This window comes from Tauraco erythrolophus, chromosome 6 (assembly GCF_009769465.1).
Source record: "Tauraco erythrolophus isolate bTauEry1 chromosome 6, bTauEry1.pri, whole genome shotgun sequence".
NCBI classification, from domain to species: Eukaryota; Metazoa; Chordata; class Aves; order Musophagiformes; family Musophagidae; genus Tauraco; species Tauraco erythrolophus.
This window is the reverse complement of record NC_141470.1, coordinates 38,288,223-38,307,156: the sequence shown is the minus strand read 5'-3', so window position 1 is coordinate 38,307,156 and position 18,934 is coordinate 38,288,223. Positions and strand designations below refer to the sequence as shown.

Below are 18,934 nucleotides of genomic sequence, written 5' to 3'. Positions count from 1 at the left end.
CCAATAATTCTCATCACTTGTCATCCCCACGAGAGGGGAGGGGGGAGCAAATCAGCAAACTTTCTCCCTAACTTTCTTGTCTCTGTTTCCTTACGTTGCTGCATTGATTACAGAGTTGGCAAAGAAGAGGAGAAAACACCGATCCCCACACCGAACCGACAGTCTGCAGCTCTCCAAGGCACCCAGACCAGGAAACTTTACAAATCACTGCAAACTCGCTGCTTTACAGATAGAAAACAGAAGGAACCTTTTGCATTTCTACAACTTTACAAAGAGAGAGGGAAGAAGGTGTAAAGATGGGACCCGAGCTTGCATGACGTTAAAGTAGTAATAATAATACTACTACTAATAGGCAACAGCCGCAAAACAATGAAATGGGTGACAGGTCCTCTAGACAGGTTAAAGTCTCAAAAAGTGCCATAAAGAAATCAGAAGGACTTACATGATCGGCTAAATTGTGGAAGATCCTGAGAGTTCTTCGTGGTCTGATTTGGAGCTGCCATCCCTTTCATCAATACGAGGTCTATTGGCATTTTTCCCTTCAAACAACTAATGTACCGATGGCAGAAGTTATCGCACAATTCATGAACCTGAAAACGGTAACAAGAATTATAGCGTCAATAATGGCAAAATATCAGATTGCAACTTTTGTTTTTTTTAGTAGCAAGTACAACTCTCTGATCTGCTCCACAAGTAACTCTAATTAAGGGGCACAATAGTTAAAGGCAAGGAAACAATAGAGAATTGTTGCAGCACGTATTATTCTCCAGAGACTTGCCGCAGCAACAAGTTAGAGAGAGAGATAGTGGGCTCGGTCTGGTGTGCAGAGGAAAACCCGAATAGGTGATAACATCAGAACACCGGGAGCTGGACCCAGGCGGTACCTCTGGAGCCTGCACAACCCAGACAGGTACAACTGGTCACTCGGGACGAGATCGGTTTAAACAGGGGCAAAAAAAAAAAAAAAAAAAAAAAAAAAAAAAAAAAAAAAGGTCCAAGTGGCCGGGAGCAGTAAAACGAAGCCAGTCGCTGAGTCTGTGGGAAGAGCCGTTCTGGTCCCAGGGCACAGCCCCCTCCCCACGCCGCACAGGGGCCCCCTGCCTCTTCCAAACATTTAGAGCTTGCTTGGGGTTAGTGTGCCTGCCAGAGCCGGGGAAAGCAGGGGTGCTTTCATTTCTCTTTCGTTAACATATTATTTCCGCGTCAGGAGAAGAGCTTCTGCTGAGGGAAGGGGCAAGAAGGACGGAAGGGGTATAATAATATATACATTTAAGGACTCGTTTGAAATTACGCTGAAAGAAAACAATAGTAATAATACTGGGCTGGGCTGGGCATGGCTGTCGGGTGTCACATGCTCTGATGGCACAGGTTACAGTATCACGCTGCGTTTCCCCATCTCCTCTGGCCATGTTTACAAGTCATCCCAAACAGTCAAGGGGAGGGGAGGGAGGGCCGGGGGGGAGACAGGGAGGGAAAGGTTTGCCCCCCGCCCACCTCCGTGGCTCTTACCTTTTCTAATTCCAAAAGGTGAAACCTTAGTACTTGTATTGCTTGGATCATCTGCAAGAAAGTTTTGAGCAAGGGGTTACGTGGGAGACAGGAGCCCGGAGGCTGTGCAGGGCTGCGAGCCCGGGTGGGCGAGGGGGAGAAGGGGATTGTCAGGGCGCGCAGTCATTATCCAGGATTTTAGCTCATTGGTCACGCTTGAACAATTTTGATCAACTTTAACCCAAGCACTTGATTTTTATCATATTTATTCCAGGAGCGGTGATTAGCGCTTTATTACCGCGATCTTGGAGAAAACTTCTTCCTCTTTCCCTCGCTCCCTCTCAGCACCCTGGCCCTCATCTCTGAGGGTCCGCAGAGAAGTCAAACACACGCTCCCACGGACCACCACACCCCCCTCCCAGCGCCCGCAGGAGAAAGGGGAGGGTGGGAGGAGGGATGAATAGTTTGGCATCTTCTTTACAAGCGGATTTAGGCACTTTGAATATTGAAACCGTTCACATTAGCAAAAGAATTACGTTAGAAATCTCCAACTCTCTCTTCTTAAGCAGTTATTTCCTTCACTTTAGCTTCCCGTGGCTTTCAAACAGAGCTTTGCAACGCAGTGGGGCTCGAGAGTTTGCCCTGTCTCCCTTTAAAAGTGCAGCCCTTTGAAGCCTCTGGTGACGGTAGCCTTCCAGCCGCCCGGCTCTGCCCGTCCCTGCCCGCGCAGCCCGGGTGCCTGGGCCGGCAGCCGCCCGCCTCGCCGCCCCGGACGGCGGAGGGCGCTTGCCGGCAGCTGGAGGTGGGGTGGGGAAGGGCGGGAGGGGAGCGGGGCAGAGGGGTGAGCAGGCCTTACCAAATTGTCCAACTCCGGATTTGAAGAAAAAAGTGGTTTTTTCAGCGCGGACCTGCAAGAAGAAGGAAAAGTGGCGTGAATTACAGCTTCTCCCCTCAGCCCTGTAACCGAATCACTCGAAAGGGAAATAAATACGAAAAAACCACAAAAACTATGACAAAACCGGCCGGTACAGGTCACATCAAAATCCAGCTGGACGCCCCAGAGTCACCCGTGCTATGAACTGGAGCCTGCCCCGCTCCTGCCGGCCCAGTGCCGAGCCGGCCGCCCCTGCCACAGGAGTCCTCTCTTTTCCATCTCCTGTCTTCCTCCCGCTCCCTCTGCCTCCAAAACTCGGCCACGGTTACGTTTCCCTTTCGCTAAAGCAGGAGGGCAAGGGCCGGGACTTTAAGGCCGGCAGCGCGGAGGGGCAACCGGCGGAGGAGGGTCAGGGCCAGCCGGGCCGCCAGCGCGCACCCCCGCCGCTCCCTCCCACCCCACCCCCGGTGGCCGGAGAGGGGGTGCCGAGGGGAAAGGGGGGGGGGGTCAAAGAGGGGGCTGCCCCCTGCCAGCGCCCGGCCATGCGGGTTGAGTTGCTGAGGAGGTGGCGGGGGCGCTGGCAAGGGCCGGGGGCGGGGGGAGAGGTGCCGGACCTGTTTGGCGAAGACGGCGATGTCCTCGTTGAAGGAGTCGGAGGAGCAGACGTCCCCGCCGGCCACGCCGGGCTCCCGGGGCGTGCAGGTCGCCAGCTCGCACTTCTCAAAGACCAGAGCTAAGAGGGGGAACAACGGGTGCCTACCGGGCAGTGGCACACAAAGAGAGGGGAGGGGGTGGGGGAGAGGGGGAGAGAAGAGCTCTGATCAACAAGTATTTTTTTTTTTTAAATGCACGGACGCACAGCCACGGACACACGGACATAGCCACGCTCTGTAGCCTCGCAGTAGTGCTTCGGGCAGAGCAGGGAAGAGCAACGTTTTTGAAATAAAAATGTGGGGTTTGGTGTTGTGGTGGGGTTTGTTTTGGTTTATTTTTCCCCTTTGAAATTGCAATGCCAGAGCCACATCCTCCGCGCAGTCCCCGCGGATGAGGACAAAAGTGACCTCTCCTCCAGACGCACAAGGCACCAAATACGCTCACGCAGGCAGCAGCTCAGCTGGGAACCTCACACTTTTTGCCACAGCTTAAAATAACGCGAAACCTGGAAGATCCCATCCCTACCCTCCAGCTATGACCTGAAATGAGAAGCACGGCTAGGCAAACTGCAAACTACTAAATACGTAATTTTATTTTTCAAGGGGCCTGCTAACAAAAATGTGGTGAAGTTTCCTGGCTTAGGAAGCACACCCAAGTAAAATACCAGCTGTCCAGATAAGTGAGCTGGGGAGGGGGCGGAGGGAGGGAGCACTTCGCGAAATATTTTCCCATAGTTGGTGTAGTCAGAAAAAAAAAAAAACACACAACACCAACTTTATCTGCGTGCTAAGTAGCAAGCGTGCATTTGTCTCTTTTCCCCTTTAGTGCCCGATCAAGGAAGGCCCCACGCTCTGTCATAGATGTTACCGTCTCTCCTTTTAGGATCATTTAGTATTTTTTCTAAGAGGCACTGAAGGGAATCGGTGTCATTCCCCCCAAGCAATGCCCTGGCACAGGCTTGAGTTTTGTTGGGTACGTCTTTCTTTTTCCTCATGTTCTTTCTTTCCTAGATAGAAAACTCAGCTCGGTGCCCCCAATGTGTTTATTTCTTCTGTCTCAGGGAAGAGCTGCTCGCGAGAAGCGAATCCCTTTTATTCTCACTACCTTCCGCGATGTGAATAACTCTTTATTTACAGTGTTGGAAGAGTGTTATTACGGCACGAAGGAGACCACCAAAACAACACTTCTCCGACTAAATCCAGGGCAACGAGAGCCACTTCTCCCGTCTGAACTCCTAACTGGGGCCTTTCCGAGAAAGACAAAAAACCCACGGGGAGGGAAAAAAAAAAAAAAAAAAAAAAAAAAAAGGAAAACAAGGAAAGTAAAAAGAGAAAATAATAATAATAATAATAAAAAAATCAACAAAAAAGAAAGCCAAGGCACCACCACCTTCCCCATAGCCCAGCCTCTCTCCCGGAGAGGTCTGTTTTTTCCAGGACCCGTTTCCCGTGGGTGCTGGCACCTCAGCCAAGAGCCAGGCTGGGACTGCGCTCGCCCTGAAATTGCCGGCAGCGGCAGTGCCACCGCGCGGGTCTCCCCCCGGAGCGGGCGGCCGGGGGGCTCCCCGGCCGCTGCCCTCCCGCCGGACCCGCCGGGGCTCCCCTCCCGCCCCGCTCCGGGGCTCCACTCGCCGCTGCCGCCCGCCCGCCGCCGCGGCCCCGCGGGAGCCCCCGCCGCCCGCCCGCCTCGCTCCTGCCCTGGCCGCTCCGCGGGAACCGGCGCTGCGGAGCCGGGCCATGGCGCCGGGCGGCCCGGCGGCACCTACCCGTAGATCGCATCCTTGTCCCGCTTCAGGGCGTCGTTGACAGCCGAGCCCATGCTGGCTGGCATAACATTGGGGTGCGGGGCGTGGGCGCCGTAGTGCTGTCCGGCGTGGAGTGGCGGCCCATGGTTGAGGTGGTGCACCGGGGGGATCGGCCGGGGAGCGTGGGGGTCCCGTACATGGACGCCGGCACCCCTACTCCGTCCATCCCGCCGTAGTGGGGCAGCTCATCGTACTGTCAAAAAACGGGCCGGAAGAGAAGAAAGAAAGAGAAAGGGGGGTGGGGGGGGGGGGGGGTGAGAGAGAGAGAGAGAGAGGAGAGAGGAATAATAAAAAAAAAAAAAAAAAAACAACAAACAAACAACAACAAAAGTCAGAAGAGAGTAAAGCACCCGGACAGACACAAACAGAGCAAAACAAAACAAGAACAGCCACAACGGAGAGAGAAATGTGCAAAATGAAATCAACTGGGATCGGGAGCAGAGGCTGGAGAGGCTGAGGGAGGAGTGGGGGTGCGGGGAGAGGTAAAGGGGGAAAGTGTGTGTGTGCCTGCCTGGGTGTGCGGGGGGAGATGGTCCTCTTCAGCACGGGCAGGAGAAACCCTAACAAGGAAACGGGGATGAAAAGGAAGGAAACGGAGGAGAGAAACTAGAGTTACTCTGCGTTAGAAAGGAAGAACAAAAATAAAATACAATGAATAAACAAGCGAATCAAAAGCAACTATATAAATTAATCAACACTGGGAAGGAGAGAGGAAAGGTAGGGTGCATGGGGTGGGGGGAGGGAGATAAAGGGGGAAATAATCTGAAAGTTACCAGAAACATTATTTAGTAGCAATTCCCCTTGTCCTTGTCAAAGCCAGAGACAAAAAAAAAAAAAAAAAGCGCTATATGTGTATACATATATATACGTTCGTATATACACAGACACACATATGTATTTTCTTAGTCTTTCCTAGGCAGCGGCAGTAACGGCGGCGGCAGCAGCAGCAGCAGCAGCAGCAGCAGCAGCAGCAAGCTTTCCCCTGTGAAACCCGTGCTACTGAGCAGGCAGAGAGCAGGGAAATCGCGCTGCTGGGGGGAAAAGCTAGAGAGGAAAAAAGCGTGGAACAATTGCAGAGAGAGACACACACGGAGAGACACTCACGCACACACACAAAAAGCTAGTGAATAATTTTTGCTGCTATTTTTTAATAGTGGCCGCCATCATCATCAGCAACAGAGGAGAGCAAATCGGACAGGCCCCTCTTAAGAGAGGATTTATATATAGGTAAGTGTTGGAGATTTAAACCTACCCTTTGCGCCATCAGTCTGCGCTCCAATAAACTCCTGGATGTGTCGTATATTTAATATCCCAGTCCCAGCAAAGAAAGTGATTTAGAGTGAAGAAGATTCCTTTTTTTTTTTTTTTTTTTTTGCAACCCACTTATAGACTTCTCCTGTCCTCCAATATGGGTAAATAATAATAATACAACAACAATAACAACAACAATAATATATAAAAAACAGTCAAGAACCACGATGAGTTTCTGTGTTTTCTTCTTTTTTTCTCTCTTTCTCTCTTTCCTTTTTCTCTCTGTCTTTTTCCTTTTTTCTTTCTCTACGCAAAAAAAAAAAAAAAAAAAAATGTCAAGCCCCCAAACTGAAGGTTACGATCGGCCCGTCAGCAACCCACATGTAACCAAACTGTCGTGTCTCATGGCTTTTTGCCACTCCAGCTGTCAATCAAAGCCAGGGAATGTCAAGGTAGTGAATGAATGATGGTTGATGATGATGAAGAAGAGAGGAGGAATCTTTTAACCCCGGTTTCTTCTTCCAGTAACTCCGCGCTCGGGTTTTGCCTTTTAGGATCGCCTATAGGGTTGGTTGTTGGATCTTTTTTTTTTTTTTTTTTTTTAAGTACTGTGAATGGGGGGTGGGAAAAGATGCGAAGAAAAATTGAATAGTTTTGCAAAGCCCGGACTTCCCCCTCTCTCTTTTTTTTTTTTTTCCTTTCTTTTTTTTTTTTTCCTTTTTTTTTTTTTTTTTTTGGGTCTCCCGGCAGGTATTTTTGTCTCCCTCTCTCCCTCGCTCTCTGAGATGAGTGAGTGTCAGTGAGTGTTGGCAGGTTGGCTGCTGGCTGCCTTATAGAAGAGGCTCAGTTTTGCAGCGCTGATCGGCGGGAGACTGAAGTGACGGAACCCGGAAGTAGTGGTGGCCATAGCCAGTCCTGCAGCGCGGCGGCGGCGGCGGCGGGGAGCGGCGGCGGGGAGCGGCGGCGGCGGCGGGGAGCGGCGGGGAGCGGCGGCGGCGGCGGGGAGCGGCGGCGGGGCGCGGGGCGGCGGGGCGCCCCAGCCGGCAGAGCGCCGGTGCTGCGCAGCGCGCCGGCAGGGCGGCCGCGGCGCCGCGCGGGGGGAGCCGCGCAGCAGCCCCTGCCCCGAGCGAAGCAACGCGTGTAGGAAGGAGCGAGCGAGCGTGCGAGAGAGAGGGAGGGAGGGAGGAAGGGAGGGAGGGAGCGAGGGAGGGAGGGAGGGAGCGAGGGAGGGAGGGAGGGGAGGAAGGACAGGGAGAGTGCGTGTGTGCGAGAGGGGGGAGAGGCAGGGGAAAACTGCAGAGAGCGAGAAGAAAAGTGCGATAGAAGCCCAGCCCCGGGTTGGTTTGCGCTAGATTATTTTAGCAACAAAATACCTTCCGATTAACCGCGATGTTTAGCGTCTGATTTATGCGCTGAATTATTTATTTAACTCGCCGGCTATCGCCGTTGCCGCGAACGGTATGCGAGTGCGGGGGCACGGAGAGCTACAGTGCGCGGGGGGGCCGCGCAAAGTTGATCTTCCCCGGGAAGCGAGCCTGCTCCGGCCGAGTACTCGCGTCTCCGCCAGCATGTTGTGCTGCAAGTGTGGTTTCTTTCCTCTGACAATTCATTGTGCTTTCTAAAAAATTAATTTTCCAGGGCCTGGAGAGAACGCCTCGTTCAACCCTGTTGGCACCGCTCTTCATTAAGTGATCGCTGCTATCAAGCACGCTGTGGATGTCTTGGGGGGGAGAGGCGGGGGGGGGGGGGGGGAGGGACAGGGGGGGAGGGGGAAATCCCTTTTAGTTTTGCGATTAGACTGCCAGGCTTTGAAAAGAGCTTAAAAACAAGTCATGCTCAGCCTTTTGTAGGAGAGATCCAGATGTTATGTAGATTTTGTGTTCGCATGTTCATTTTGAGCGGAGCCGGCGGTGAGCGCCGGATTTAACGCGTGGATGTTGCCGGACTTTGCCGTGTATCGACGTTGCCGCTGGTGGAACGTATGCTCAAGTATTAGCTCGGTAATGCCTTCTAATGGTAGTGCTAATTACAGTGGGTTATTTAGCAAATTAAGTGAGATGATGCACCCCCCACCCTTGAACATCGAGTGAACTTTTCCATACACACCCGCAGACACACACACACACACGCATACGTTAATTTTGGTGTGTTTCCCTCGCCCCAATCACTTCGCTGGAGCTAAACCATGCCTTACCTCAGAACAGTCAATTACCAAAGCTACCCGGGCTCATCAATCATGGGGGATGCTTGAAGTTTAGGGGAGGAGCGATGGTCAAACTATCGATTGCTGCAGTTTTGTCCTCCCCAACCCCCCACCCTCGTTCACGGTCCCCCTGCACATAAAATCTAAAACAGACTATCTCGTTATAGTGGGATTTATCAATGATTATGTACCCAGTTGTGAACGTGGCCTCATACATAGCTGGGTTTTTAAAACACACGGCAGAAAAATACGATATATTCAGTTAGGTTTTGGTTTGGTTTGTTTGGCTTTTTGTGACGGTGGCGATGTTGTTTTTTTTTTTTTAAACTTTAAGAAAATGACTTCAAGGGATAGTTATAGTTATTTGGCCTGATTTTATAGGCGTAGGGAATGCGCTCCAGAGGTCAATAAACCCCTCCAAATGATGAATGATTGAGTACCTGTGATGATGATAGTGATTACCGGAGCAATTAAACAGTTTGATTAAATGAGCCATCATAACAATGATGTCTGCGGGAAATCAGCCCTCACATATAAAGAAAGATAGTGTGGAGGGCTGACAAACGCCAGTGGGCATTCCTGCGTGTTCCGATAGCGTCGAGCCCTGCAGAGCAGGGCTGTATTCACAAATATGGGGGGAAGATGGATAAAAGTCCTTCTCCTACTTTTATCCAGAGTCGCACCCTGCTTAAAACCGCCAGAAGCCGAAGACCAGACCCGTGCTTTTTTTTTTTTTTTTTTTTTTTTTTTTTTTTTTTTTTTTTTTTCCTAGAGGATCTCCTCCAAGATTAAGCTAGTTCTAAGAGCAACCGAATTGCTTGTGACTGACTTTTCACGGGACTGTAAAGAGGTGAGTAAAAAGCCCTTAGTATGTAGATCTCTTTCAAACAGTGGTTAAGTCGATTCATTTCGCAAGGAAAAAGCCAGTCTTCTTGTGCAGTATTTTATACTCTGTCGTATAAATCGGTAACGTAATTCAAGATATCATGGTAATGAATGCTTGGCTAATCCTTTGGGTGCGCGGAGACCTACAGAGCAGTAGGTTATGCAAATCCTTCCTACTTCTACAGCTGTAGTTTTTTAACGATTTTTTTTTTTTTTAAGAGATCTAGTCATCGGTGAATGCTATGTGGTTTTTTTTTTTTCCTCTCTCTCCCCCCCACCCCCCCTCCCCCGCCCCGCCTTAAAGATGCCAGATTTCTAAACTTACATGGAATCATTTGGTTGTGATAGAGCCCATACAGCCAGCTTAGAGGACGTGTTTTAAATATTTGTAGCTTCCAAACTTGTTTTTTAACCGAGGCAGCCGCAAACTCGGAAGCCTGGCCTCTTAAGATATACAAGTGTGTTTCATTTCAAATAGTTTCGGTATCACCAAAGAAGAGGTCTTTCCTTGTAACGTGGCCGTGCAAAAGTAATCTAGCTCCATTGAAGGCTCCATGTATTTGTTCAGACCCCAAGCTGTGGGAGAAGTTCATCAGTTTTCTTCTCAAAAAGAAGTTTTTAGATGACTTGGCTCCCATAGAAGAAAGCACTCCATTGCTTAGAATATAATTTAGACCTGATTTTTTTTCCCCCCCTAATTCTGTTTTTCACAGAAGTCCCTGTAGATTTCGGTTCTCTTGACTAAGAATTTGTTAGAAAGCAATCTAAAAATCAAAGCTGCAAAAAAAACAGCCAAAGAGTTTTGTAGTGTTCAATGCTGCTCCTTTCACTTGTTCCTTTTTTTTTTTTTTTTTCCCTCCTAAAACTAATTAACCCCCTGCATTGGCTCGCCCTGCTGTGCATGTGTGTAATCTGGGACAGGGACCAACTTTTACAAAGTATTTTTAACGTGATAGAAAGTGAAATTTCATATGGTGAATGAAGGGCTTTCATGTTCCTCCTGTGTCTTTTTTTTTTTTCCCCGTGAAAAGAGTCGAAGCCTTTTTCCTCTTCACTATCCCAGTGGATTAAAGCACACAGAGAACACGGTTTATAAAGCGCTACAGTTTAGCCATAAAAAGGAATCTCAATTTAGCGCCCTTAAGTGAAAGTACTCGGCTATTAAACAAAGATGCTGTTGGGAACTCGGAGGAAAATGGGGTATGTGCGTGCAGGGGGTGTGGGCTTCCACATTCTTAGGTCATTTTTTATTTACTCCCCCCCGTCTCCAGCCTAGTGACATATTTCTTTTAAAACACAGTAATTCGGAAATTCAATTGGCTAATTGCCATTTCTCGTGCATCACTTTCACAGCGAAGCTGTTTCCAGGAAAAGTGTGAAGGACGAGTCGGTGTGGTGTGGTGTGTATGTGTGTGTTTGGGCGCCTTTTTTTTTTTTTTTTTTTTTTTTTTAAGATCGGCTCAAAAGTCCAAAGAGAAATGAGGTGTCCGGTATGGAAGTGCATCTCAGTCAACAGCCAGCTCCTTTTGCCGAGGCTGGAAATGGTTTTAACAGGCGGTAAATTTCATCTTGTGGTGTCAAATTGGGGTCAGTTTGGGTTAGCGCTCTCAGTGTCCGAGCAGGAGCTGTCCAGCTGTGTGGGGATTCATTAAGGGCAAAAGATCCGTTTCAAGAAAAACAATACAAAGACAATCAGAGGGCTAAAGATCCTCTTCAAATCACATTTTACAAGTGCACCAGAACAAATATGGACGCTGAAACCTATTCCCTTCAAACTCTCGAATCGGCTTCTTAGCCCTTGGAGGGAGGGAGAGAGAAAATCCTCTAAAACTTAGAAGAGTCTGTTTTCAATCAGCCTTTCCGAAGTGTGGCATCTTAGTCCTCTTTGCTGGCCTTTGAGACATGCCTCTCCCGCTCGCTCCCTCTCCCTCTCTCTCCTTTTCCACAGCTTTGCAAAAGCGGATGGCACAACAGGTAATATTTCAGATTTCAAGAATATATTCCACGGGGGATCTTAAAACGCCGGTTGTAAGCGTCTGTGCGCCTAGCGCAAGATTTAAGGCGAACAGAAGGGTTTTTTTTTTTCTGGGGGGGAAGCAACCAATGCTTGCACGAAATCCTATTGGAGCCCTTCGGAAATTTTCTGCACTCCTTGTAGGCGATGCTGCGGTTCTGATGGTCATTCAGGCTGGATTTACTCTACGGTTCCTAGCATTTGTGGAAAGCACCTATTGCTAATATCTGGTTATATAAATTCGCGTGGTTTAAATCCTCTTAGCGTCCCTACATCTGTTAGAACAATTGACGCCTTGCTACAGGGACAAGTAACTCCAACCTTAATCTTGTTTGTAACTTTAGTCAATGTTTGTTTGTTTGTTTGTGCGTTGAGTTCAAGTGTTTTTGGGGTGACGCCATTGTGTTCGGAAAGGCATAGGCTACGTTTGCAGGCAAAACTCCCCACGGACGAGCTAAGAATATCGCCGAACGGGACGAAAAATTTTGCATATTTGAATTGGCATTGTTATCTTGAACTATCGTTCTAGGAAATGTGTCATATTTAATGAAGAAAGCAATCTGCCTAGTAAAATGTGGCTGTAAAACATGGTCATTTACACCACCATGACCCCGTAGTGAAATCCACGGGATTTTTTCTTTTTTGTTTGCTCGCAAGGCAAAGTGTGGGGTGTAAATAGTACCTTTTTCCTTATTATAATCAGGATTACGCCACAGTTCAAAACTCCTACCCCCAAAGTCGCTCTTCCTCACACTTTCCTTTGCCTTTACGGTCGGTTCTTACAACTTGAGTCACTTTTTATTCGCCTCAGCCCACTTGGTCACCTCGGACTTCCCGCAGCTGCAGGACTTTCGAGGTCCCGTCTCGGGTGCCCCTGTGAATCATGCACATTTTAGCTTCTGCAGATCACTGGGTTCATTTAGCTCCTCACCCTGACACCTCCCCCCCCCCTTCACCCCCCGCCTGCCAATAGTGTACTTCGCTTTCCAGCAATCTATTATTTTTCGAAAAAAATCTTTCCAGTCCAGAAAGTCAATGGTAGCCCATCACGCTGAACTTTTCTGACCTCGACTGCGGTATGACCGAGATCTTTGGGAGCTGGATTAGGAAGAGGTTCATTTCTTACCTGTTAACTTCCCTTTAACTGCGTTTCTCCCACCCCTCCTCTCTTTTTTTTTTTAATTAAAAAAAAAAAAAAAAAGAACCCCCCACAGCCAAACCCCACCGAACTTCCACGAAGCAAGAACGACCCGGGGTCTTTCTTCCCTCCCGAGCCCCCTTCATCCCTCGCCCCGGACTGCAGGGCTCTAACCCGGCGCTGGCGGGACTTCCCCCCCCCCCTCCTTCTCCATATCCCCCCCCGCTCCCTCCCCCGGTCCCGGCGCGGCGCTGCCATCAGCAGCCCTCGAGCGCTACCTGGCGGGGCTCCAGCGCGCGGGACGCGGAGAGGCGCGGAAGGGGGACAGGGACCCGCTCCGAATGGAGCGGGTCCCTGTCCCCCAGTTCCGCGCCTCTCCGCGTCCCGCGGGGTCTCCGAGCGCTTGGTTTTGGTGCTTCCCCCGCTCCGCGCATCCCACCCGGGCGGGTGGGCTGTGGGGGGGGGCCGCGCTGAGGAAGGGGCGCAGCGGCGAGCCCCTTTCGCGTCTGCGCGGTTCGTCTCACGCGGGTGCGTGTGAAGCGCTCATGTCAGCGGTGGTGGTTTTTATCTCTCTCTCTCTGTTTTTTTTTTTTTTTTTTTTAACGTCTTGGGCTGGAGGTTTGTAAAAGTGAAGACCATAAACGGCCAACGTGCGTATTTGCATCATAAACCAGGAAAAAAAATACCTGTCAGGGCTTCCCAACTTACGCCGTGCGGGCTGCTTCCACCAGGGTAGTTAAAAATCTAGTTTGCATGTGTTCGAAGAAGCCCAAAGCATTAACAAAATCCGTCTTTCCAGCGTGACACCGTAACAAAAAGGACAGTTAGGGCAAACTAAATCGCTTTAGTGCAACATCAGAGCATCCGAGGAGGCTCCGAACTCTGCTCGGAGCTCTCTGTTCCCGCTCACTCAAAATAGTCACTTTTGTTCTCCAGCTGCCTATAAAACTCCAGAAGAGGAGCGCTCTCATTTTTACGCTAGAGTTCTCGGTCCGGAGAGAACAATATCCTCCTACCTCTTTTGAAATGATACGAAGACTCTCTCAACACACAGGCGATCACTCGATGCACGAATCTTCCTTTTTTTTTTTTTTTTTTCTTTCCCAAGAGCTGCTCGACCCATTGTTTGAAGTGAGATTCAGCGCCCAGCCCAAAGAGAAAAGGAAAAAAAAAAAAAAAATCTTAGGAGCCCGGTCTGGTATTGCATAGAGGAAGAGCTGACAAAATATTACAGCGTGTTTCCTAGAAGTACGTGACGAGAGCCGGCGGTGTGTTCCCGAAAGAGAGCTGTCCCTGTCCTCCCCCCGCAAAAAAAAAAAAAGATTGTGATCGCCTTTGTACGTCTTTTTTTGATGCCACAAAGAGAATGCAATATACGTATATGTGTTTGCTCTCCATACAAGAAATGCGAGGGACGGTACAATGGAATATACGGCCGGTTAGCCCTCGTAATGCTTAGTTTTGCTGTAATTAATTGAAAACAGTTATTAGGTCGTCATTGGCGATAGCGTAAATAATTGCAGCAGATTTTTACTTAAAATTGACCGGTCACGGAGTGATAGATCGATTCGAGGTATAAAAATGATGTATCAAAACATCAATGTCGATTATTTGAAATATTGTAGTCGAATCTTTTTATTGCTTCATCGGTTAAGTGTCTGAAAGTGCTGTGTTCCAACATATATTATGTTGTCAATACTGTCAAAACTGTCAGTTTTATTACAGTGGATTTGTAATACATTTCGGATTTGCTCATTTACATAAAATGTCCACCCCAGATACTCCTCCTTTCCCCCATCTCTGAAAATCTATGTCAGTTTAATGAAAGGATTCAGGATTCATAGCTAAAGCAAAAAAAAAAAAAAAAAAAAAAAAAAAAAAAAAGTGGAGATATTGCTCCATTAAGCCCAATTTAAACATCCCTTTGGAAATCTTGGACTATTTTTAAGTTGCCATAAGAGGGAATCCCCCTCCCGGCCCCACTTCCTCCTTCCCCCCCCTTATTTCCCCAATAGAATTTAAACACTTTTCTACCCTCACAACTAGATAAAACCCTTCAGGAGAATTGAGAGAGTGTACAGGGAGGCAGAGACGAGCCCAAGCACACCTGTGAACGCCGAAACCCTCCCAAAGAGAGCATCAGCCCCCGAACCGCGCACACACGCGCGGGGCTTTGGATCCTGCTAGGAAGAAGGAGACAAAAGGAGCAATAAATATGTGTGATCCTTTCTTAACGGTTTGGAGCCCAAAGGAAAAACGCTAATTGGAAGTAGTATTGAGCATTTGATGCCCCCCTCGCCCCCCCATTTTATCAGGTTTTGATCCGATGTGATTATTCACTTTAACTGTAAGCGCTGATTTTTTATGAGCGTGATCTCAGACGCCTCTCTCTAATTTTCTCCGAGAGCCCAGCTGAGGAATGAAAAAACTCAGGAATAAATAAATCCATTTACACACTAAACTCTCTTCGATCGAGCAAACAGTGAAATTAGCCAAGTAACTTTATTCCTCACCCCATCCGTTTCGGAAGGATGAAATTGTTTTAAAGGCATTGGTAAGATGGACCTGAGGTGTGTGTGTGATTTCTTTTTTCTTTCTTCTTTCTTTCTTTTCTTTCTTTCTTTCTTTCTTTCTTTCTTTCTTTTTTCTTTCTTTCTTTTTTTTCTTCTTCTTTCTTTCTTTTCTTTCTGTTTCTTTCTTTCTTCTTCTTTCTTTCTTTTGTCTTTCGTCTTTCTTTCTTTCTTTCTTCTGTCTTTCTTTCTTTCTTCTTTCTTTCTGTCTCCTCCCCGCCCCCCAGGAATAAGTATGGGTAAAGCGATGCTGAAGAGAATTCTGAGTTCACGGGGAAGAAGGAAAGGTTGGTTTGGGGAGCGGCAGCGTGCCTGGCAGGTATTTTAATGACCATCCCTTCCTTTGAACACTTTCAGTTTCTCTGCTTCTTTCATCCGGAATATCTTCCCCAGACCAAGTATGATTCTGTCGTATTATTGGGTGTGTTTGTGATCATTCTGAGGTAAATTGAGAAGTAAGCTGCGCAAAAGGAGGAAATCGCCCCTGGGGTGCTTTGTTTACTTTGGTTTGTAAAATCCTGCTAGGAGATGGTTTCCTCAGTGTGTGGCAAGTGTTTCTCAAGAAATTCATCAGCCCTTCTACAATTACTTCGAGCTTCGAGGGAAGAGAGCTGCCATCACTTTCTCACATCCCAAGGTGTTGCATGGAGGAGAGAAGAAAAGGCTTTTAATATAATGGAGGGGGTGGGGGGAACGGAGGCTGCAGAAAGCCGTTCCAAGCCTCTACCTGAAAAGAAAAACCTACAAGGGTATATCTGGGAGACGTGTGCCATTTAGCGATGGGGAAAAGTACCCATCTTGTGCAGTAATTAGTCTGAACAATAAAACATAATTGGAATAAAATCAGTTGGAAATTCCTGCGTTTTAATTACGTTTCATTTTGTGGTAAGCCGTAAATTATGAATGCCTCTCAATTAAACACTATCCACTTGTAAAGCATTTAACAACAATTATTCCTTAATCAGTTGGAATGTTAGCCACAAATGATGCTGTTAAACATCAAAGGGACGCCTTAGACGTTACCTTTTAGTCATAAGTAAGAGGATTAATTTCTATAATTAGAGGGGATAAATATGTGCATAAATACATCTGATTTTTTACGCGTTCTCATCCTACCCGGGAGAGGCGAGGATCTTTGACATTTCCTGCACTTCCAACTCTCCCTCGGCTTAGAGGAGGCGACCCCGGGAGCAGCGAGGTGAGAAAATCCCTCCGGGGAGGCCCGATCCCGCGCGCCGCTCCGCGTCTCTCCGCGGGCGCCGGGCCACCCTCCCGCCACCGCACCGGGGTCCCGGGATCGGACACGTCACGGGCACGGGCTCCGGGGTAATTCACAGCCCTCCTTGGCTTTTATTTACACGTTTTTTTTTGCGGCACCTGGAGTCTACAGTCTACCTGGAGTTTCGGTTCCCCCGGGGACAATTCTCTGCCCCAAACGAAGCTCAAGATTTGAGTTGAATACCGAAATAAAATTAGCATGACCTTGATTACACCCTGTATGAATATCTCATTTACCTAATGATTATGTCACGTACGCAGAGGGTCAATTTCCTTTTAACCTTTCCCATTGCTGCAGTAAGCATTCTTTTATAATCAATGGCTGTTTGAATAATCAATTCACATTTTATGATCCTGACAAACTCAATATACATGTGCCTCGTTTCAGCAAAGCAGCCGGCCCTTCTCCGCGCCGTTTTCACGTCCGAAGAGCTTGCGGCGGGGTTCGCCGGCTCCCGGGGAGCCGCCCGGGGCCGCGCACGCCGGGCTCCTCTGGAGGCTGCCGGCCGCTGCGCCGCTGCCCTCCGCCCGCTCTGCCGCTCCGCCGCCGCGGCTGCCTCCGCGCCGGCCCGCCGGGCAGCCGTGCCTGCCCGGGAGGATGCGCCCCGGCAGACAGGCGCAGGCTCAGGGCGTCACGGCGGCGCCCGCAGCGCCGTGCATCTCTCCGGCGCTGGACGTGCGCTTTCATGTGTGTTTTCCCAATCGCTCAGCCCAAAATGCGCGGTTTTACCGCTCCTTTGCCCGTCCACCCACCCCGGTCTCCTTCCTAGGCACGGGCACAGCAAAACCCGGTCGCCCGGGACCGTCCTCTCTTTCTGCGTTTGCCCGGACAGCCAGCCGGGGGGGGACGAAGTTCTCCCGGCTCTGAAGCCGAAGGCAGAGCGGCTGCCCGGCCCCCGGCCTGCTGGAGAGTTCCGGAGGGGGGCTTGGTGTCCTCGGCCACGCCGGCGCAGGGGAAACCTTGGATCAATCTTCGCATTAAATTAACTGTCCCGCTGACGTTCACGAGTCCCTCCCCGCCACCAGCCCCTTTATCGCCTCTCCCAGTCGTCTCCAAATTGGGCATGGGGAAACTTGCCCCAGAAGCGTGGGCCCGAACCACAACCCGAGTGCAGAAGCGTACGCGGAGGGGAGGAGGTTTAGGGCAGGCTGAACTTTGCAAATGTTTCTGCTGTAAGTAGCTCGCATTTGCTGTGATCTATGGGTGAGTCAGGAATCGAGACTTACTGCAACCTTGTTCCCTCTATTGGATAATTAATGCTGATCATAGCGGTTTCTACCTACGAATGTGTGTTTCGTTTTTCTCTGCAGGGTCTATGGTCTTTGGTATGTTGTTATTCCTGAAAGGTAATTGCATTTGATATTCTCTCGGGGAAGGCTCATTAGCCAAGGGCAGGGTGGCGTTGCCAGTCTCAGACTTTCAACAATTCAATGCAAACATTTGCCCCAGAGGTTTAGTACAAGACTCCTAGCTCACAAAACAGCCCTTGGATACAGCGTTTCCCTAAGAAACCTTGGGTCTAAAAAGAAGTACATATATATAGTTTTTTTTTCTTCCCCTGCCCAAGCAGAAAACATATTAGTTCAGAGGTTTTTAGTTAACCCTCACTGTAAGTGGTTGAAGCTACGCAAGAGGATTAGACTGTTGCCTTGGACTGCAGGACTTCACCCTCTCTATTGTCAGAAGATACCCAGGACACAAGCATGGATGAATTAGCAGAAAAGACACCACGTCTCCCATTCCTCGCATGCACTCTTTTACACTCTCTGAATATTTACAAAATGCATGTTGAAAACACTTCCACTGCCCACCGTTACAGATCTACACTTGATTCTTTCTTATACACGCCTGCTGTCATCTCTTTGGCTCCTTTCATCTCTCCTGCTAAATTAATTGCTCACTAATGCAAGGCAATGAAACTCAGGTATAAGGTAAGTTAGGGAACATACATTAGTTAATACTACCATTTTATGAAGGTGAACCCTCCATGACTGTTCTCATTTTATTTTTTCCCTCTGTTGTTCATCATTTTGAAAATCTATTCTTCCATTTGAATCCTGGCAGGTTGGGCAGGAAGATTCACAGTAACATTGTACGGAATGGGAAGATCCAGTTCTCACAGGAGAAAACGGTCCCGCAGGACCACTGAAGAGGAAGCAGAGGGACAACATCTAGGCGTAACAAGTTCTCAGACATCACAAGGTTTCCACATTAGAATAAAAGAACGTAGATCATGGATAACTAGATGGTATATACTTCCTGGTGGTGGTGTTAAAGAGCAGACACCACTCTTAATTCCGAACTACAAACCCTATGTCTGAAGTGTACATCTAACTGTCTTGCTATATTTACATACTTCCACTTGCCATGTTTTTCCCATCACAGTTAGCCAGTAAACTCAAAGAGCAAAACTCGTCTGTGCTGTATCACCACTGGCTTTAATGTTAGCATGTTAGAAAGGAAATTGTCCTGCAGTGCGTGACTACACAACAAAAGCAGGTCCGAAAGACTAGACGCTGAGATGTTACTGGGTTTAATCCCGCTCCTCAGAAGGGCTGCCGATTGGTCTGTAGGCCTCACCTAATAGGACCAATAGTTCATAGACAAACATCTCAATGCTGTGAATCTCCTTCAACAATATTTCCATACTGACAGCCTTAAATCTTTTCAAGTCCAAACCTGTGTCCCAAAGTCCCATGACTGAAGGAGAACGTGAATGAAGCATGCAGGGTAGGATTCTGCAAAGTGGTTTTGCAGGATTCCCAGTCTGCCAG

General features: G+C 48.8%; 1 protein-coding gene across 1 annotated transcript in view; it reads right to left on the bottom strand.

Annotated features, from left to right (window-relative positions):
• Positions 1–6,084, bottom strand: part of MEIS2 (Meis homeobox 2) — a 171,359-nt gene extending 165,275 nt beyond the window's left edge. The window contains 9 exon segments of the mRNA XM_086612794.1: positions 443–459; positions 462–518; positions 521–590; positions 1,510–1,560; positions 2,345–2,396; positions 2,972–3,118; positions 4,782–4,953; positions 4,956–5,013; positions 6,073–6,084. Of these exon segments, the coding sequence (XP_086468920.1) occupies positions 443–459; positions 462–518; positions 521–590; positions 1,510–1,560; positions 2,345–2,396; positions 2,972–3,118; positions 4,782–4,953; positions 4,956–5,013; positions 6,073–6,084 (636 nt within the window).
• Positions 6,085–18,934: the final 12,850 nt, after the last annotated feature.